At 39.5% G+C, this 22,871-nt stretch overlaps 1 protein-coding gene across 1 annotated transcript in view; it reads right to left on the bottom strand.

The window, feature by feature from the left end:
- Positions 1-1,909: 1,909 nt before the first annotated feature.
- Positions 1,910-22,871, bottom strand: part of LOC134539534 (headcase protein) — a 250,054-nt gene continuing 229,092 nt past the window's right edge. The window contains exons 4-5 of the mRNA XM_063381636.1: positions 15,970-16,158; positions 1,910-7,784 (exon numbers count right to left, since the gene is read on the bottom strand). Coding sequence (XP_063237706.1) covers positions 7,629-7,784; positions 15,970-16,158 — 345 coding nt within the window. The 3' untranslated portion in view covers positions 1,910-7,628. The remainder of the gene's footprint in view (positions 7,785-15,969; positions 16,159-22,871) is intronic.

Raw genomic sequence — 22,871 nt, 5'->3', positions numbered from 1 at the left:
ACAGATTTCTTACTTTTTTACACAACTTAGGTGCCCAAACATTTCTTAAACATTATCAACGAACGAGCCCAAACATCACAAGATTAAATTGTGGAGAAAAAAACATTCCTTCACGAGCCAAACCCCTTCAAGCACCTTCATAACTTCAACAACAATAACGCACACTTATAAATACTTACCAAATACACTACTTTACACATAAAAAAAGTTTCTACTCTTTTAATATTTTACACTTATATTAGGCCATTATGATATATATTATTACAATTCATTCAACTTGCTCTGTCAATATATAAAATTCATTGAGCTGAGAAAAAAACTTTTATATTCTTATTCTGGCTATACAAAGAGTTTTAAAAATTGAAAAATCAACGTCCAAACATCACCAAATAATTGTACAAAAACTAATGTTTTTTTATAAGTTAGTTACACAAAGTTTTAAGTATGCAGATAGAATCACTGTCTGTTGAAGATGATAGTTCACAATACACTGAAGCTTCACTACACACTATGGAAACCAGATTTACTATATATACAAGCACAAGGCAGGGGACACTTTATGTTCTGTAATGGCATATGCAATAAACTTACATCACAAAAAGAGAAAAATTATAACAGGTATACATTACTGTATTAATGTGACATTATGTGTTACACTTGTAAGCTCTGCTGTCTGCACAAGAAGAGAAATCACACATTTCAGAACACAACTGCCCACCACAGCTGTCGATCATGTTTGTTATTGAACCACATCTTTCTGTCAGCTCCATCCGACATCTGCACGGCTGTAACTCAAGTGTTTATGGCAGTCGGAAACAGACAGAGACCATGATTTGAAAAGGGAACTTGAGAAAGGGAGCGATAAATAACTATATATGTATATGTATCTACACATAAAATCACAAAACTCAGGGGCCGGGGGTGACAATATTGGATATCCTGATGAGTTGGTTCGCTGTTTCACAAAACCTAACCATCTGGCCATACATTTCGCATTACACTTTTAAGTTCACTATTGTTTGCTAAAAATTAATCCAATGCAGCACATTTCTACACATTTTTTAAACGATTCTGATACACATAAAAATGTAATGAATGATTTACGGAATATCCAAAAGCCACTAGTCAAGACTAACAATGTTTGTCTTGTAAGCTGTACAACGTCCTTTCAATTTTGTTTTTGTTTTAAGCTACTCAGATACGTAATATCGATTATATATAGCAGATGTTGCTTAAATTTATACAAGCTGGAGCAGAGAAAAGGGGTTTTTCTTTAAAAATGTACGATGATTCCACTGCAGGACTCTCTCCCCAAATGACTTCGTTCACCGCGAGGATTACTGACATCCCGTCGGACATACAAACAATATCAATCCTGTCAGTTGACTTTGGACACTTTCTCCCCACACAGAAGACGGTGGTTATTTTTTTTATGTAACCCCTACAATCTCAACCTCAATGAGCAACACACCCATGTACCCACGAGTGCACTTTCGCTATCACAGTCCTGAGGTGGTTTGGCAGAAGACAAGTGTAAGTCCTGCCATATCGGTGCGCATCTTCTTCCGCGTCGTCCCTGTTCCAAGTCATTATCATATGTCTACGTTTAACACGGATTAAACTGACTTGATGTAAGCTTTTGGACATACGCCATTGCTAAGCAATGCTTAGCAATGGCGTATGTCCAAAAGCTTACATCAAGTTATGCACTCCCATTGCACAATTCTTTCAAAAATAATACGGATTAAACTTTTGGACTTGGACTTTTTGAGTGGCCGAACTTCAACAAATTATGTATATTATTAAAAATTTTTGTATGATTAGCTGGCAAAGTTAAATTTTAACATTTATGTGCATTATGAATAAGAAGAACCAAATTTAATAAATAAGAGACATTTTTCGGTTTAAATGCGATATTGGTGGCTACTGCGTGGTATGATTTTAAATTATTTTAGGAAAAATATATTTGATTTGGTTCAGTCTTTTAAAACATACAATGATATTTAAAACAGCCACGTAAAAATTAAATAATTTGTTCTGAAAGGAAAAAAAAAACATTGCAGCAAGTATAATTTACTTTAAACCTAAAAAGTTCTCGTTTCTCCATTAAAATACCCCTTATCAATAATGCACAAAAACGTCAGAAATGCAACTTTGCCCGCTACTTATGCAAAAAGCATGATACTTAAAACTTAAAAGTCGGGAGGTTTAACCGCGTGGAACGTAATTATAAAATAATGAACTGGAATGGGGCACACGCCCTTAAATAATAACTAACACAAAAAAAAATTAAAAAAAGGATAAGGGGAGGAGAGAAGAATAGTTCCCCTTCGTAGTCAAACCATGACTATTGTGGAGTTATTCGCGAGGTTTCAAGGCGGAACTCCCAAAACTAAGACTTTCATGGTGGTGCACACAGCAGAGGTGACAAGTGACACTCGACAAGTGCTTTATCTACACCCTGCAAGCAAACAGCACGTGTCTGCCCCAGGCACAATGAGACAGGCTGATTGATATCTTACACTGGCGGTTACATTTTTGAGTACAGAGTTATTCATGTGAAGCTTGTTTACAGAGGAAAAAAATCCATTACATGTCTTACATATATTTTTATTACAGAGTTATAATTTTTTTTTCTTCTTCTTTCTGGTGAAACATGTTTTCAACCTGTAATCCTTCAGGTAACGAAGTAATATAAAATTTCTCTATTTTAAAACAACGTGATGAAAGGTACTGAGAAGTATCGGGTGCGCCCAAATTTCATTCGCACAGTATTTATTTTTTTTCCCCCATCGTCCAGTTTACAAAAAAAAAATGGAAAATTAAATAAAGCACAGATACTTTTTTTTTTTTTTTTTTTACCAAACTGGAGTCTTTTTGTATTCGGGACAATTTCACACTACAAGCCTTTCAGTGCGAATGGTACACAAGGGGGGTGGTGTGAAATTGCAAAAAAAAAAAAAGTTTTTATGCAAGTTTGGTGATTTTGAGATACATTAAAATGTTACGCTTTTTTTTTAATTTGTGGAGTTTGAAAAGTTTGTAATTTATAGTTACTACGTTGAAAATTATTGTCGCTGTGAAAAACAATTCTTTAGCGGGATATATATATATATATATTTTGTAAAGCTTGAGCGAACGAGGGAACGCGAACGGAGTAGTTCTAAGGGCTATGGCTTCGTCCCCCTTTTTCATTTCCTGGCTCGTGCCGCGTGGGCAGAGTCGCCAAACAAAGTCCCGCGGACGCGTGTGTGTTAGGGGGAGGGTAGAACAGGGGGGAAGAGGCACACAATCGCCCACAGAGGTCGCACCACGGAAGCCCCAGAGCCAGCCAACACGGCCGACATAGCTCCGAGCAGCCTCGACAAAAACAACAACAACGGTCCCGCGCTCGGCTCACGAAAAGGGGGGGGGGGGGGGGAGGTCGCAAGTTGCGCGCACCCGACTGTTTAACTTGACCCTCTGCTGCCCGCGCCCCGCTCGCTACTCCCGCAACACCGGCCGCAGTCGCGAGCGGGCAATCTCACGTTCAGAGTTAATTCACGCCGTAATTTATTTATTTGTTTTTGTAAACGGAGACAGAAACTCTTACCACCACAAAAAAAAAAAAAAAAAAAACAGTGTTCGCAGTAACACCGGGTTCGGATTCTTAACCCAGGCATTTATGCTTTGTGTTGTCCCGGTACCTCCAAAAGTTAACTTAATATCTTTAATAAGCATGGCACAACAAAATAAAGTCCAATTCGGAATATTCAAGTTTTTTTTCCACGTTAAAAAAATAATATTGCTTGAACGAAACGTCAATTAGAATATATAACATCATGCGCCAATTTTCTCAAGAAATACTCGTTACCATCTGGGGTAAAAAAAAAAACGCATTCAATGAATGCAAAAAAAAAATCGCCATTTATTGTAGAAAGTTACAAAGTCTTTCTTGGCAACTGGTTTCCGAAGGAATTTTTTATTTTTGTGAAAGCACAGAACATTTTGTTTCTGTGCGCGAGTTTTCTTGTGTTTCATCAAGAGAATCATCTGATAGTATTCAATTATTAATTTAGCAAAACGTAATTAAAAGACGCCATCTTGCTTTCAACAATTTTCGCCATTGAAATTTTGATATAATTTAATATTACATTTTTTTTGCATCTGTTTGACCATAGTTCATATAATAAGTGGAGTGTCTTATTATTAATAATGACCGACTGTTACAAACAGTTTCTCTTGTGAAATAATAATTCATGTTTGTAATGTATATCTTTTTTTCCTTTCAGAAAGGATACAACTGTATATTATAGTTTCAAAATATGCTATTATTTGGTCATATAAAAATGAACCAACAGTATAATTTAATACATATTAAAACCTACTATATTTATCAGTCATATACGAAATAAGGACTTTAATGTTAACAAGCGGGGTAGCATCAATCTAGCATCAGTGGGTGCCATTTGCTCTATACTGCAATCTGAGCGTGATACAGACTGTAGAATAAATCTCCGAGTATAAAATGGAAACAGCTCCAGTTTAACAACTATAGCGTAGGAAACTGAGATTGCCGCAACGGTCTTTACGTCGCCGCTATTGTGGATTAACAAGAGAATGGGCAGCAGAGAGTGATAATTTATATGATTTGTGATAAACATATGCATGCAATAACAATTTATCAACCAATAATTAACAATATGATCTTCATTTTATTTTCTCTTGAAACTTTTACGTAAATTATGAGGTGACGTATTTTTGTACCTTTGGTTTTCGTGTAAAAAAAAAATTTCCTAACAAAAAAATACGAGCATTAGATAAAGTTAGTTTTGTTTTCTTGAAAACAGGTGAAAATCAGAGTTAAGAAAGTTTGTACGTATTGCTTTGAGTGGTTTTGGTAGTGATTTTTGTATGCATGTGCGGAAGGTCAACTACCTAAATAACTTTGCATTATTTACATAAGGTTTTGCTTATCTTATCACTGTGGTACAAAAAAAGGAAAAGCAATTTTTTTTGCGTATTCCAGCTATGTTAGATTATCCAAACAGCAGGAAAGTAAATGCTAACGCGGAACTGACAGTATGTAAAAAAATAAACAAGTTGCTTATGCTTATGATAAAACTGCCAGAGCTGAAATGAAATTAAAAGGGTTGAACACTGACAGATCATTTTATTTCTGGTGGCAGTGAAAGACTTTTTGTTTAAAGCTCGATTTCCTTCAAAAACGAAAGGACTTTTACAATCTAGTAAGTACAAAGTTCACATACAAATACGTTTAGATAACAAAAAGAAACACTTCAAGCAGCCTAAACAATCAACTACACGGTGACTGTGCCCAGTGCAAGTCTTGGAGCTCTCCACAATGTAGTGCTGGTTGAACATGAGGTGCTCAGATGGCGTCCAATTTTTTTTGGGACGTTACGTTATTGTGATAAAGGCAGATGTAACATTACAAAAGTAACAAATCGCAATTGTCACAATATGCTCACGTATCAATCGACTAACAATATTTTTAACGTCAAAATGTCCACACTGATAAGATACTTTGGAGAAAAGACATTTCAGGAATAAAATAATTATGAAATAACTAATGCGCAAATAAAAAAAAAACACAATTCTATAGTGTTTTCCATATAATTCATAGACCTGAACAGAACTGAACTGAAGTTATACACATGTGTGTGCTGAATGAGTCTGGTCCAATTAAAACAAAATTAAATGTACACAAAAATAGTGTAGGCCATGTGTTTAAAAGAAAATTTTAGTCAGTCGTAAATACAATTAATGATTTACTATGTTTCAAAAATAAATCTTAAAATATTGGCCAGGTTTATAAACAGAAAATGTACAAAAATTGCATAAGCTATACCTTGAAGAATAAAATAATGCACCGCTTCATTTAACGGCGGGCTTTGTAGAAGGGCGAATTATGGGATTTAAACTCTTGAATGTCATATCTTAGGACCTTGCACAGCGCAACCTTATTATTGGCGCATCTGAGCCACCCCAGAAAACTAGCACTTGTAAGATACCTGAAAGCTGCCCTGTAGTGTGGAATGAACACTACCTTGAATAGGCAAATTAACGAGATCACATTAAAATACTTATTGTATTTTATTGATAAAATCAAATATACTAATCATTATTCCATGACAACTGCCAAAAGCTTGGAAAGCGAGCCCAAACAAACCGTCCTGATCGCTTAATGTAACAAACCAAATACATGGTACATGCATAAGATAAACTCCTTTAGTGAAATACACATATTTGACCACACTTCACTTATATCTGTGTAATGTTCTATACAAATGTTTAACTAACAATATAAGGAAGTCAATGCAGTAGCCAAAATTCTTTCTCTTATGCTTACCATCACCAAAGTAGAATCATTATGTAACTGAATTCTCATTGAATACAGGGACGCACATATATTTTTTATTCTGATCAAAACTGTTAGTATCTCTCAATGACAGCACAATCAGCCTAAGGTCCACTGTCGTCAAGGTGCGAGCCAAGTATAACTTCAATTTGTTATTTGTTCGTGTCGATAGTTCGTTCTGCACTAGGAGGGGATCAATCAGTACGTGATGCAAGGATGATAAGTACAAGTGTATCTACATTCGGCCCGCACCTCAACGTTGACACAAAAAAAAATATCTTTCCACTCATGATATTGACTTGAGAAGTACACACGCAACACAGAACACGCGCGAGATATCACAAAAAAATTGTAATTCCAAAATTGCTTTACTTCACTTAAAAAAAAAAAAAAACACCACAGACACAAATTTATGAACTATTTCGAAATCTAACGATACGAACAAGAGAAAAGATACGGTAGGAACATGTCCTACGTGGGCAGTTATCGAAACAGATCACAAAAACTTGTTCAAACAAGATCACAAAATATGTCCTCCGAGACCACTTCACTGGTGATGCTGTTTAGCCGCACTTCGGGGAAAACAGTGGGGGATGGGATACGGCGCAATTCATGAAGCAACGAGAGTTGGTGGATAGGCTGTAGCTCATCCATGATGTATGTCCGAATTCACGAAAGACCGGTCAGAAAAACCTGTTTGGACAATGGGCCACTGGACACATACGTTTACACTTTGGAAAAATTTTGATGTTCCTGTACTTCTGATGGCAGATGCTGGAAGAGTTTTTCGCTGGTGGATTGTCCAACGTGCACATAATGCGCAGACTTACTGAAGGTTCAGGCGCTGGACTCTCTGTGGTCCAGCGTGGAGATTGGTTGGACCCGACGTGTCATGTGCAGCAGGGTGAAACGGAGAAGGCGCTGGGAAGCACGAACCTGACACCGAAGCAAGTTGACTGCGCGCGCTTTGGGACTTGCCGGGAATGGGAACGTCCGCGGGAGTACAGGGTCGCTGTGCCCCGCGCACGGCGAGCAGGAAGATCAGCTGCGATAGGCCAAGGGGCGAAAGAGGCGAGGGGTCGCGGGAACGGAAAAAGGGTGGACACTGCCCGCTGAGGACCTCCGGCAGCAGCTGGGAGATCCATGGGACTTTTGGGAAGATCTCGCGGGAGGCCGAACGGCGAGAGGAGCCGAGGTCTTCGGGCAGGGAGGGCGCAGGAGGAGGATGGTGAGGGGAGGGGATGCGGCGCTAGACGATGTGTCTGTGTTAAGGCCGGTACGCGTCCCTGGAGTAGCAGAGGGCCAGGGGCTTGACGAAGTGCGAGTCGACGACCCTGCAGGCGGGACAGGCCACGGGGTGGCTGTAGTCGGAGAAGTTGAGCTTCTGGTGTCCCAGCAACATGGGCCTCTGGCAGTTGTTGCACTGCAACAATCACGACAAGCTCGCATCAACAACCCTGGCACAGCAGAGCCCAACAACATGGGCCTCTGGCAGTTGTTGCACTGCAACAATCACGACAAGCTCGCGTCAACAACCCTGGCACAGCAGAGCTCAACAACATGGGCCTCTGGCAGTTGTTGCACTGCAACAATCACGATAAGCTCGCCTCAACAACCCTGGCACAGCAGAAAGTCTCAGCAGGGATGAGAGCCAACACCCGAACAGTTCCGAAGTTCTCCGAAGTTGTCCGATCGCTCGTGGAAAAGCACCATATTGCAAGGATTTAGATATTTTACGGTCTTAGAGTATTTCAAATAACCAACCCTTCATTTTATTTACGATAATCTAACCTACCCTCCTGAGAAAAAAAAAAAACTTTATTTTACTTCGGTTAACTTCGTAACTGTTCGGGTAATGGTTGTGGCTTTTATCCCTGTGAACGGTATGCAATCCATCTGCACATCTAAGAGTGGGCTTTTGTGGCAGTGTTCTCTGAATAACTCATAACTAATGTAGCCAATGTGTTCCAATGAGCATACTAAAACTAAAAAAACTCAAGATAAAATATGTTAACCAGCATTTCAATATAATATTCAAGACGTGTTTTCATGCATACCACACGTGCAATTATCTGTAAGTCATGAAACATTTACTTCAGCAGTAGTGTGAGGCAGCAAAATTTTACTGTATAATATGCATAAGTTTTTTTTTCTCTCCAAATAAATGAAACACAAATGTTTTATCTACTGCACTGCATCGACTAATATATAAAGTACACATCATCATCATCATCATCAAAAACTACTCCCAGTCCTTTCTTCATCCTTCACTCTGTTCGTCTTCTCCTCTCTCCTGCACTCGTCTATCTATATGCCCTTCCCACCTCCACCTGTCTTCCTTGGGGGGGGGGGGATGGTCTTCCTGTGTACTTCAATGAACGACGCGAATAATATGTCAGCAATGTTATTTAACTATATAATAGAAGTGAAGTACACATAACAAGTTAAAACTAATTCCACTGTAATTAACCAATCAGTGCGGGGCATTATAGACGCACATTTTGTGATATACGTTTGGTACAGGAAATGCCTATTTTATATCATCCATCTTTGAATGTCTATCACGCCAACGTTTTATTTCAAGAACGTGGGAAGAAATGACGTACGGAAATACGGTGTTGAGCTGTCGAGAGGCATCGTGTGGTTATGTGCAAGGAGCATAGAAGTAAACAGAGATTTCACTCCAAGGTTAAACATAATCCATTAATTTTTTCCTCTCTGAAATGGTCACTAACGATTCTGACACTACCAACCACACAGCATAAAACCAAAGAAATTAATGTTAGTCCCGGACGGTATCAGAATCTAGGCTGTCACCGAATTCTTCTGGTTCAGAATATAGGGCTCACTAACACATTTTTACATTTTAATAAAAATATATCGTAGAATCTGTATTTTCGTGTCTTATATTCTTGAAATTAAAGTTTATGATTTTCATAATAATTTGTTAGAGACAGAAGGTGGTGTTTCTTTGATGACATAAAATAATGTTAGGTTAACCTAGTTGTTTCACAATACTTAACCATCTTTAGCTCGTAAATCGCGATGATATTTTACATAAATATCCACCTAATGCAGTACACACAAACTGGCTTTATTGAAAGTTGTGCCGGGAATTAGGCATTTCGAAACATTTTTTTTTTAATTTTTTAATATAATTTTAAATTATTTTTGGAAATTTTATTTTTCTTATAATCTGGTTACTAAAGGGTTGATTTACACTTTGTTAGGCTGGTGTACACCACGTAGTTAAACTTTGTGCCAATGGACCGAAGCACCTTTCTCAGGGACCTATCTGATATTTTGCTAGTCTAGTGTGGACGTTGGCAGCCCGGTTGAAATTTCTCTCGCCTGCAGTCACGTCCCGGGTTTGTAACTACTTCCCTTCATGACTAAAATCGCATAGAGCAGCTTCTGGCCTGCAAGCTCTACTTGTCAGAGACCCGCTGAGAGTAGCGAGTCTCGGCACGAACGAGTCTCCCGTGGACCTCCGTTCCCAGCCATCTCTGCGCTTTTCTGTCCACCCTCCCCTCTCTCTCCATCCAACTGGTTCGCAGAATTTAACGCAAGAGCATTGCCCTGTGGTGACCCTGCCAAGGCGGTGGCCTACTCCAAGGACATTCTCCCTTGTCCTACAGGACCACCCACGATATCTAGCGGCAGAAACTGTAACGTCTTCTCTTGGCGCCAGCTCGTGGAGCTGACGCCCGCGACACATGTGGGCGATATTGTTAACTCCCCCTTCTATGTCCCCTTTAGGCCACCAGAGTGCACCACCAGCTCCGCCATAAGGCCTTATGCTTCCTCCTCGCGGCCTGTAATAGTCGATTGTATGTTGCTTTCTGTACCTGCCTGTAGAGACCGCAGCAGTCGCCCTTTGGCGCAAAAAAAAACTGAAGTCGTGGCTACGACCACGTCGGGCACCTCCGGATATGTTCGGTCCAAAGCCGAACCTTCCCCCTCCTTTTCCTTAGGGCCCTAGCGCCCGTTTTAATTAGAAGATTTGTCCGCCATCGCCGGACTTGGTACTCTGACCGGCTACTTACCGCGTCTGTCGGCGTCCTCTGTGTTAAGAGGCTTTATTTCGGCAACGTCGTACTCGTTCGAATCAAGAATGTAGTCATCTGTCTTAAGGGATGTGATCCCAGCTAAAAATTCAGTAGCCAGTCAGTAGGAACTTTTAGAACTAGTCATGTCTCAGTTAAAATCTTATTAATTTTTTTTATTTCACTTATCGATGATTTCGGTCGCGTCAGCCGCGATCTTCTCGGTCCACGCCATTTGGATGTCGGCGCGAGACATCTCCTGAGCCCTTGAGCTACACCCTGTTTGACAGGGTCCAACAGTTTGGTGCCGAAATTACACCCATCATGTTGTGCAGAACCTCCAGCTGCTTTTCCCCCTAAGAAGAGCTTTCCCCCCGGCCCAACGTCATCCTTTGAAGACCCGGGTGATATGAGAAATATATTTCCCCTTATGTATAATGAACTAAATTAATTAAATGCATACCAGCGAACAGTGCCTTAAGAACTTAATTGACGAGAATATGTAAAATCAATGAGACTGTTATTTATGTAATCATCGCAAGCATCTGATAAGGTGGGATATTTCAATTGTTTTGTTCTGTGATTATGTTTAATTAATATAAATTGTTTTAAATTATTTCGGGGCGGCCCCTTATTTTTGTTACTTGTTAATATATTATTGAAATGCCAAAACAAAACCTATTTAAATAAACCAGGGAACCTATAAACCAAGCTACTTATGAAGTGTTTATTTATTTTTCATATTCCTTAATCCATTTAAACGATCCACTAGCTCCAAAGTTGCTTGTGTGTGTAGGGAGTATAAATTTGTCTTGTTCACCACCTCGTGCCCCCTCTGGTAACTCTTGTATTTTTTTTCTCTATAATTTTGCCCAGCTGTTTCCTAGGTTTTTATTAGTACCTAAATTAAAATGATATAATTTTGAGGCACGACAGGCGTTTCAAAGTGGTAGCCATAAATACCGCAAATACGCAAAAAAGGAATGTACTATTTAACTAGTGCCTTCAAGAAAGTACTGACACATTCAAACATGCATGGGCCCACAAAATTAACATAAACGTTGGCATTTAAACACATAAGTTTACCGAGGTCTCCAGATTCCTTCACTATCAGGCGCTACACATAATTATTAATATACTCAAGCCTTAAATACACGATACAGGCATGTGCAAGAAGACACAACGATCGTTTGACTAGCGCGATTAAATAAATAAATAAATAAATAAATAAATATATATATATATATATATATATATATATATATATTGAACACCAACCTGATGGTGTAACATTTATCGATTCACAACTTTAACTTTAAAAAAAAGTCAAATGGTTGTGTTGAAATCAAAATTTTGTTCGAGTCAAAATAATCATACCAAGAAAGTAAAATTACTGTTTTTTTTAGGTTTTTTTCCCACAAGTCACAAGTCATTTAGCTCTGATTGTGAATGCCATTCTGACGTTGGTACGGACGACTCGTTACGTGTACACTGAGCGCATCGTAGTTACTGTCTGGTGATAGCCTTACCCCCCTTCCCCGCCCCCTTCCCCATCCCCTGGCTAGGCGACGTATCGCGTTGCGTCTCATCTGAGCCCGCGAGGACCCAGCCATACTTCCGGGAACAGGCGCCAGGGCAGCGCCATCTACGCCTCGGGGGACTTCATCGGGCAGTCCGTCCCTTCCGGACAGAAGCAGGAGCGCTCGTGTGTTCCTGGTACGAGACGCCGTGGAGCAAACAGTCGAGGCTGGCGGGAAGAATAGAGAGAGGAAGAGAGACCGAAAGGGAAGAAAGACTCGTTCGTGTACGCAGCAGCGCCTGGATGGAAGCGGGGAGCACAGGACGGCTTCCTCCGCCCAGGCACGCCGTCAACAAGAACGACGCCCGCCGACGCCGACACCGCGTCTACGCTGTAAGAAACCGAGGTGAATTTACGAACTTGAAGAGGACGTTTGCCTAGCACGTGGAAGAGTCTTTTGAACCTGAAATAATATTTTTTAAAAAAAAAATCGGTTGTCTATAAAGTCGGATTACGGACGATAGTTTAACGTGACAACGTCATAACGAAACATTGATGAAATGATTGCATACTTTTATGAATAAAATTGAATCATTTTTATTGAATTATCACTATTTTGTATGGATACAAAGAAGGAGTGAAACGAAATCTACAATTTAATTGATAAATGTACTTTTATTTGCACGCATTAATTCAAATATGTTTATTACTTTAACGAAGAGATTATTTTAACTATAACTTTTATACATGTTCGCCATTTAACTTCTTCCAATCTGTGTTATTCTGTTAAGGATAGGACGATGATAGAAAAAGTAGGAAACGAATGGGAGTGTTTCAAGTTTAATGTGCCTCGAAAAAGTCAAATCGATGTTTGTTACAATCGAGTGGAAGAGAGATAGATGCGGCGCAAGCGTACAATGAACGTAACGGGACACAGCGTAACGGGACACTATTTCGTGCGTGCAGCCAGCGTTCATCGATTTATTAGACGTCACGTCAAAAAAAGACCGGTGTGAGCAATGTCGCCAACCCGGAACAGTAATTATGGGTATACGCGATAATGTAAGTACGCGCACGTAGCCGGCAAGGTTAATTACAGCATTCGCGATAGAAAAAAATCATGTGTTCCGTTTGAAACGGAAGTTGTAACATGTCGTTCTTGCGGCGTTTACGCTGTAAATATCTTCGCAAACAAATGTCACTGAAGACGGCATTGGGTACACCTTACACGGGAATTTTTTTTTGACTAACGTATGCAAAGGTTAAATAATTTTATATTCGTTTATTCAAATAAAAAAATAATAATAGTCGCTTATACAGGCTGTCCACACAAAACTGCACTACATTTCCCTGACTTTGCCTTGACGTTCCCTGAAATTTTCACTATTTTTTCTTAGATACTTAACCTGTTTTCAATTTTCTAAAAGAAATTTTAAAAACCAGTCTCCACCATCTCCATAGTTGGCATAGTTCCTTCACCAATTTATTTATTCAAACAGCACCTTGCAAAAGTCATTTAAGAAAAAAAAATCTTCCATAATCTGGCTGAAGGCAGACTTGAGCATGAAATTTTCGCCTCTATTTACTATCACCGGGAAAAAAATTTCCCCTCACTTTTTCAAGATTTTCAAAAATATTCCCCGACCTTTTCCCTTATTTTTTTTTTCCAGAACGAGGAGACCGTGCACAAAGCGCTGGAAATAACTTGTCATGAAGCGTGTTGTTCCGCGAATTTAAGGCGCACGCATTTTTTTTTTTAACGGCGTATGAATCTTGTTCTACCCCCTCCCCTCCTTCCAACCCCTTTGAGCAGGCAGTTTCATTAAACCCGGCGACACGGGTTGTGAAACACGACGTCATCCGGCGTGTTCCTGTTGGCGGAGGTAGCAGAGCTCCCACGACGCACAGTAGACCAGTATTGCCCGTAGAACATGGAGGGGGGAGGGGGAGGGGGGAGATACAGACGCGCGACTCTTACAGTGGGAGCTGAAACCGTGTTTCCCGCGACGTGTGGTGCTATCTGCAGGGTGGATCCACAACTACTGGCTCTGGCTGGAGGTTCCAAACCAAAATGTTAGCTTCATAACGATAACTAACTAATTGACGACTTATTACTTGGTAGAAGATAATTACTGTGCAAACAAACACTTAAAAACTTGTTTGAAATAAAAAAAAATCCCTTTCGGCACAACCTACAAGCGTAGGTAGAATTCGAAGTACCTACTTATTCTGGAAAATTTTATATTAAACTTCTGGAACATTTTAAAAATTTTTTATCCCATTGTACTTCAATATTTAAACAATTGATCGATAAAACATTTTTTTTCATATTCAAGGTAGCGATAATATTTCGAATGTTTTTAACTCAATGCTTCCAGCATTGAATTAGCCTAGAACTATTTTTCATACTATGCCTACTAAGGTAGTAGTGAATTTTTTGACCTTCAAACACTATTTTTTTTTTAATTGCACTAATAAGTGGGCGTATAGAAATTTGGTTTGGAACAAGGCTTAACATGGTTTAAAATAAATTCTAACAAACTTGATACTAAAGAAGATTGAATTTTTTTAAATTACAACTCTCACTGTTTTTACTCTAATAATTCGTCTCATCAAAAATTGTTTCAGCAATTTTTTTAATAATATTTTGGATTTTTACAATAACTTTAATGTTTTTGATAGATACATAATAAAAACTATTTTTTGTCTTTCAACCTTTGTTAATTCCGCCCCTTGCTTCTGGTTTTAGACTAATTTTAGGGAGTTAAAATAAATGATAATGGGACTCAATAGTGTACATGGCACGGAAGTTTTACTTATATTTTTATTCCAAGCCCTTGCATAATGGTTTGAACTATCAAAATTTGTTTTAGATCAAGGTTTTGGATAATATTTAAAATATTTGTAATAAATTCTTATGGATTCTATAGTTTAGCTAATAATGAAGTCATTAATTTATTTGCTTTTTCACCCTTTGCGATAATGGTTGGTTGTATCAAAAATTATTTCAGACAAAAGTGTTGGATAACACTTAGAAGGTTTATAAACCATTTGAACGGATTTGATAATTTTTTCATACTAAAATAATTGTGATATTTTTTTTTGTCATTCAACCACTGTTGTTTCCACCCTTTACAGTAATGGTTAGTCGTATAAAAATGAATTCAGACGAAATATGTAGATAATATTTTAAGATTTAGCAATAAATAAAAACTGATTTAATAGTGTACATGGTATATAAATTATATATATATATATATATATATATATATATATATATATACACACATACCTTTGTGTTAGTTTTTCAAACCTCTTACATGTTAATTTTTATGTTCTAAACATTTAAAAAAAAATGTTTCAAGCACAAGAATATCTAACCTTCTATTATCAAATTTGTTGTTTTATTTGATTATATTTGTAAATTTTACCCGTGCTATAATCTCGATGTATAATATTAATTTTTTTAAATTAAATTAATATTTATTATTGGTTGCCATTTATTACGATTCCGTGCGTTTTGGAAGCAGCAGATGTGATAGTGAAGTGTGTTACGTAATATCCGTCTCAGCTTCCGTGTTGAGAGAATGGGTACGGACGAGGTAGAGGGGAGGTCGGAGGTTGTTCGAGGGGTTGTGTGGGGTTGCGTGGGGGTTTTGTGTGTGGGGTTGTGTGGGTGTTGCGTGGGTGTTGTGTGGGGGTTGTTCGGGGGGGGGGGGGGGGTTGTGTGGAGGTTTTGTGGAGGTTTTGTGGGGTTGTGTTTGGTTGTGTGGGGTTGTATGGGGTTGTGTGGGGGTTGTTTGGGTGTTGTGTAGGGGTTGTTCGGGGGGTTGTGTGGAGGTTTTGTGGGGTTGGGTTTGGTTGTGTGGGGTTGTGTGGAGGTTGTGTGGGGGTTGTGTGGGGGTTGTGTTTGGTTGTGTGGGGTTGTGTTTGGCTGTGTTTGGTTGTGTGTGGGGGTTGTGTGGAGGTTGTGTGGGGTTGTGAAGGAGTTGCCTGTTGGGGGAAGGGGGGGGGGGTGTGTGGAGAGGAGTAAGGACACTCACCCTGGAGCGGTCCAGGCAGCAGTGCATGGCGGCGAAGATGTCGTACGAGTACATGGTGCCCAGCACCAGGGAGGACCCGTCCCACGGGGCGCCGCAGCAGCGGCAGCGAAGAGGTCCTTCCGGAGGCCATCCCTCCAGGCAGGACATGCACACGGCGGACAGGAACTGCGTGCGTCCTTCCACCTTCACCTGCGCCGCGCACACACACACACACACGCGCTCGGCCTCGCTCCTCGATAACCTCTTCAACTGCTTACGAACTGCCTTTTTTTATATACTAAACAAGTCCTCGTTTAATTGGGTCTTACGGACTTAGAGGCAAGTTTTTGTGCCAGCCCTAGAGTGTGCTGAAAGCAGGAAAATCATGCGGCATACAGTTTAAGGTTTTTCCCAATAACCTGGAAATCAAATCAGGTTTCTATGGTTCTGAGCAAACCTTGATTTTGATTGCTGTATGCATGCTGTACTATTTATTTAATAAAGATTTTTAGTAAGAAGGCTGTAAACGAACGGTTAATCTAAAATGTATACCGCGTTATTAAATGCTTTTAGTAAATGCTAGGACTGACATCAATATGTGGTGCTAAGTTCACAAAAATCATACAATAAAGACTTTTTTTAGTATTAAAAAAATTGATAAACAATTAAACGTGGTTAAATGATGAACTAGTTCAAAATAATGTGAAAAACAAGAAATGGTAGAAGCAAAATAATTTAGGATACCACACTCCCTTAAGGGAGTGTTCTTCTTGATTGAATTGTTAATATAAAAAAAAACCATATCCCAAATCTTGAACTTTTTTTCATAAAACCAAAAATGAAACACTGCCACTCTCTCAATGTGATTGATATTGGATTCATTTTTATTTTAAAAACTGATTACTAATATACACTAATATAATCACAAACCGGCGATTTTTCATGCACCATTGATTCCCACCGTACTACCTTAAAGTTTGGCATTTCTGGACAAGGATTATTTTTTCCTGGAAAACAAAATTCCTGTAAACAAAAAAAGTGTGAAGATATCGACGCACGTTATTTCTTAAATATGTTATTATTAAAATAGAAAAAAATATTAATGGCCAATTTATAAATATACGAACAGAAAAAAAGGACGGGACAACCATCTTCACAGGAAATTACCCTTGTCGGTGTGACACGGGTTGTTTTTGCAAAATCGTGTATTTTTCTTTCGTGAATATCTGTGGACTAGGGTTGATAAGGCTGATATTGCTAGAACTGACTCCACCAAGTATCGAAGGTTTGAGGTGAGCATTTGAATGCGCTTGAAATGCGTAATTAATAAAATAAAAACTTACCAGGGTTGTTTCTTATATGAACCAATTGTTAGACATTCATTATTTATGCTTTTTGCCAGTGATATAATTTTGGTTAATAACACAACACATTCCTGCACTGAGGAAGATTGAAAAAAAAAAAAAAAAAAAAGAACCTACACTATATTGGCTTGTTTTTCTTTGTGGTTGTGTATTCACCTTTCTTGTTCATTCTTGTAGTTTCTCAGTGATATAATGTGAAAATTAGCAATAGCAATTTCCATAAAAAAGGTTTTAAGAACATATAACTACAGTTAATAATTTAATGAAATGAATCACATCAAAATTTTTTATTTAATAGTTTTAAATACCTTAAATCTAATATTTATTTCAACTATAGCATGAACTGGGAGTGTTTAATCGTATGATATAAAATTTTTAATTGAAACAATTGAATTGAACCTCCCTGGTTCCTAGGATTTTTGGAAAACCATAGATATTGGTGTATTTTTTCTCAGAGGTACAAAAATTTGCGCAGGCAATAACACCAAAATTATACTTTTGCTATAAAAAAAGTTTTGTTACGTCTGCCTGCTAACCAACTATGTAAATAGTTTACTTAATTTATTAATTAAAAAAAAACTGTCTGGCAGGGATTCAAATAGGTACACAATCATCCGATTAACAGTACATCGTGCACATTTATGCCTTATAAATTGTACATGACAATTCAAACTGAATATAATAGTGCAACATAAAACACGTTAAAACCAAATGAGACTTTTTTTAGTTTTGTAGAAATTTGTATTGAATATAATGGTCGCTGTAAATTAACACTGAGAATAAGTACTTGTACGGTAGTGTGAGTTTATAAAATGGAATACTAATAGAACAATAATGCCGCCTTGCACATTCGTCACGTAAAAAGTACAGAAATGCTCAAATTTATTAATCTGCAAATTTTGCTAAGTCTTTACTTACTTGACTGCGAGAGCGGGTCTTTTGTGTTTATGAATTTTCACACATACGTCCAAACGTACAGTTTAACTCATTAATTCTTAAAATTTAAGATGTGTGTACATTTCTACATTTTACCCAAGGCTTGTAGGTTACTTTGGTTTTCGAAATTAATTTCAGTAAAATTATTCAAACAGTATCTGTTTAAAAACATTCTAAAATGAAATATTATTCCAAAAATTTATTCCATAAACATGGATATTTTCGTAACCTTTAAATTTACTATTCCGTCGACTTGGCAGTTTAAATAAAAACACTGAGAGAAAGTTTAACTTCATGAAGAGCAAATGAAGTACAGCACGATTCCGCGCGAAAACATATTTTGACGCGAATACGTCTTTCAGGCGGTTTTTTTTAAAACTAATTTATCGTGATTATATTTAAACAAATTTAAATTTAAATTTCAATGTTTCAATGTTTTCTTATAACGTTATCACGTAAAATTATTATCCGTAAACCGACTTCACAGACACTACCTTTTTTTTTGTATTCACGTCAAAGAGGACAACACGAGGTCTCGGTTCGGAGCAAAATCGTTCGATGAACCGAGTCCACGGAACGAGCAGTTTCGCCGTGACGTAGAGGAGAAGGAAAGAGGTAGCTGGGGGGGGGGGGGGGTGGAGCGCACAGCTGCGCCACCGCGCGGCTGCCAGCCGGAATCAACAAGTCGCCCAGGAAAACACAAATTTTCTGTTATTTCCTCCGCCGAGCGTCTTAATTGGCAACTGGATCGCCATCCCGATCTCCCGTTCCATTGTGCTGGGGGGGGGGGGGGGGGGGGAGGAGGTCTCGGAACACGATCGATTTGTTTGCGAGCCTTCTGGTTTGTTGGAGGGATTTCCCAGAAGTTTGTCGGAGCGAGGGGTGGAGGGGGGGAGCGGGGGTTGTTAAGAAGGAGCCGGGACGAGAAACTATGCGGGTATTTCTCCCTCGAGAACAATAGAGGAAAAGTATTCCGGGGGCGAGTTGAAATAATCTTGGGGCGAGAGCGGGTTGGTTTTGAAGTCGTAACATTTCTCAGCACTTGCAGGATAATCCAGGAATCCACGCGCACGCAAACTCGTTATTTGTAACACTACAAGTAAAATATTGTAAAATTTTTTTACAACACATTTATATGGTTAATTTTTGCATTTATGAAATACGTTTTTTGGAAACAATATGCTGAATATTTCTTGTCGCGCGCGCGAAAATGGGAGCCTAATTTTTAATTTTGTTTATTATTTTAAACAGGCATACCACGGAAAACATAAAGAATATTCGACGATTGGACTTTATTTTGTTTTATTACGCTTATTAATGATCGCAGTTGACACTGGAAAACTATTCAGGGTACGGTTCACAAATAACCTTAACTAATATGGGTACATGGACAACACAAAAACAAATAATCCTAAAAAGGTATTACTCGAAACCTTTTTTTGAAGCGAAACAGATGTAAATGTTAATGTACAGATACCTGCATTCTTTTATGATTATTTCCAGTTACATTTACAAATATATTTTATTTAAGTGCAAGAAAGCAACATGATGATGCCTCTTAAAAAATTAAATTGTAAAAAAAAAATAACGGTACCTAAAGCCTGAAGCGAATACACAGGTTGATTTCTGACTGACAAATTAAGGCGCCCGTCCAGTCGTGGTGCACGTGTGTTATTGAGGCGGGATGATAAGGGCGACGATACGCCCAGATCTGATCAGTACCTGTAGTTCAGTCTGCGTATTTCGTTTTAAAACTGTATTTTTAGGTGAGTGAACATTACATTACACCTTCATGTTCGTTTCTCCGCCATATAATGTTAAGGTCACCAATAGGATCTCGTAGGTGCCCTAGATCGACGAAAAGACTGCGCGCTAGTTCAAGAGGAGACACCGCGCTAGAAGCACCAGATACCCCCCCCCCCCCCCCCCCCCCCCCAACTGAGTAGGTGGAGCCCCACCGTGGTGGATTCCATAATGCTCAGATTATCGAGGATGAACTTGTTACCTACGTGTTCCTCTTTGCGTCTTCGTAACTTTTCAGCGAGGAGTTTATACGCCCCGATTAACGAGTTGAGAGATGGTAGGCCTCCAGCGCAGCCGGTGTGTTTGTATTCCACTTGTGCTGGCGGCTGTGGGAGTGTGTTTGCTGCTCTCTCTCTCTCTCTCTCGCTCTCATCCCTTACGTCTTTTTTTCATTACCGCCAGAGGAAGTCCCCGCCTCGTCTTTTCCGCATCAAGGAACGCGAGTAAACAGCGCAGCGCGCTTCTGTTCTTGATCTCCCTCCTGTCGGAGAACAGGAGGAGGAAAGGATGAAATAATAATAAAAAAGAGCTGGCGGGGGGGGGGGGGGGCAAAGGAGGGAATTGTTATCGGAGGATGGTGGAGCAAGTGGCTCCTCTCGGCCCCTCTTCTTCGGGGCGAAGAAAAAGGGGAAGGAAAGGCGTGCTCCTTAGTGAAGAAAGTGTGCAAGCAGGTAATTGGCAAATACTCTTGTGGGCCCTCACGCATGACATGACGACTTGCGCATTTACGCGGGAGATTCCGAGCGGGGTTATGCCCTTTCAGTACATGCAGGATTTAAAGTCTAGCTTGGTGATCAAGTATACCGGGGAAATGCAGGGTCTATAGTGATCAAATTTATTTTCATTGCATTAAATAATGAAACCACGTACGATGGATACTGCAAATTCTCACTGTGGGATATTCACTAGGTCCTTATGGGGGATTTTCCTGAGCTCTCGTCGGCGTCGGTAGTGCAACTTCGTGTTAATTCGGGTCATAAATTATAATTATTATAATTCGAATTAAACAGCGTTCATTATGAGTAATTCTTCCTCAAACTAAGCAGAATTAACTAGGTGGCCAAAATGTGTCACCATAAAAGCTCGTCTATAGCATGGTAATTTGCGTATGACAATATGCACATTTATTCCATTTTAGCATTTCATAGCATTCCATTTCAGACAGCAAATGTCGGAACTCTCGTAAATTCAGGGGAGCGCAAATCTGAATGGTTTTGCGGGGGGGGGGGGGGGGGGGGGGGGGTAGAGGCCCGAGAGTTGTGCGCGTGGGATTCAACCGACACATTTGGCACACCATCACGCTTGGTACGTCCCATGATCATCACAGAAGTGACAAAATACGAGTTAATGGCGTTTGACGCGGGTCCGTCGTCTGGGCGGAATCAACGAAAAAGTGACCCCGGCGCATGCGCGGAATTTGGGCAACAGATGGGCAACGGATAGGACACCGAAACCCGTTCCCTAAAAAATAGTGACTGGCCGTGTCCTATCGCGCACTGGGAATTCGGTTGGGGTGCAGGTGTTGTAGCATGTTCAACACTCAAACTATTATTTTTTTTACGCGTTTCCTCGAACGACGAGTTCCCAAACTACATCGGGACAAATTAAATTTTTGAAGTGAAACTTCTCCTAGGAGAGTTAAATAAAAAAGACCTAATTTTAAGGCACTGTTTTCGTAAAACATTGTTGTGAAACTTTTCTGACGTGAAATTTTCAGATAATAGGTAAATAGAGCACTATGCTATATTCGTTGCTGGTCTCGTTTTCGTTATGTGGGTAAGACGCAAGAAAAAAATCCTTAAATAAGTATACTACCGTTTGTTACGCATTAAAACTAAGTTGTTTTTTTTAACAAAAATACTTTGTACAGATGTCTAATTTTGTTTACAAAACATTAAAATAACTTTTAAATTAATATCTCAACAAAGAATTGGTCCACTTTCTTCTGTTTCAGACATGCATGGCGTTTGAACGCTTTATCATTTATAGTTCAGCTGGATGCCATGATATTTGTCAGCTGGTGCGCTTTCTTAAAACTGAAGAAAAAACGTATTGTTACAATAATTCCACAATCTATGCAGCAACTGTGCACTGAAAATTTGGCGTTCCTACAGTTACGTTCTTTCTAACGTAATTAAAAAATTGTAATGTGAATATTGAAATGTATAATAATCTGATCCGGATTATCCGGAGATCCGAATCAACGAGGCCCCGTTGAACGAGTTCCTGCAGAGATGTGTGCTTCATGAAAGGGCTTATTAAACATCTCTCACCGTCATCATGTTCTACTTTTTATTTTTCCACAGGACATTATAATGCAAATGTGTTCTTCTGTCGCCGCAAACCGCCGAAACGGGGCTTTTCAAATTTCCAGCGTTGGCTCCCTGACAATAGCTCCGCGTGCCATATGCTCCCCTCTGGAATGTTGCGCGAGTAGAGAGTAGACAAAAGCCGCGCTGGCAACATCGCCCTGCGCTTGTGGTGGGAACGTTGTTTCCGCACGGCCCCCAGCTGTCTCTGAGCTCTCGGTGAAGCTACGACCACACAGGGCGCTATGCTCGCTATGCTCACTATGCTCGCTATGCTCGCTATGTTCGCAATGTTCGCTACGGGAGCAAAATACAGCCAGCTGCATCTCGGGTGCCACTGGCCGCACAGAGCTGTGTTTCCTTATGTTCACTATGTTGGCCACATCACCAGGTGTTTGGTTCTCGGCTATTTTTCTGAAAACGTCGCGGACTACGCGCATGCGCAGACGAACAAAAAAAATAGGGTGTGGCGATGTCATGGTCACAGCCGTGTGCTGTACGTGAATACGTG

This window comes from Bacillus rossius, chromosome 15, assembly GCF_032445375.1.
Source record: "Bacillus rossius redtenbacheri isolate Brsri chromosome 15, Brsri_v3, whole genome shotgun sequence".
In the NCBI taxonomy this organism is placed as follows: domain Eukaryota; kingdom Metazoa; phylum Arthropoda; class Insecta; order Phasmatodea; family Bacillidae; genus Bacillus; species Bacillus rossius.
The sequence above is the reverse complement of the archived record's forward strand: the minus strand, read 5'-3'. Positions and strand labels throughout refer to the sequence as shown.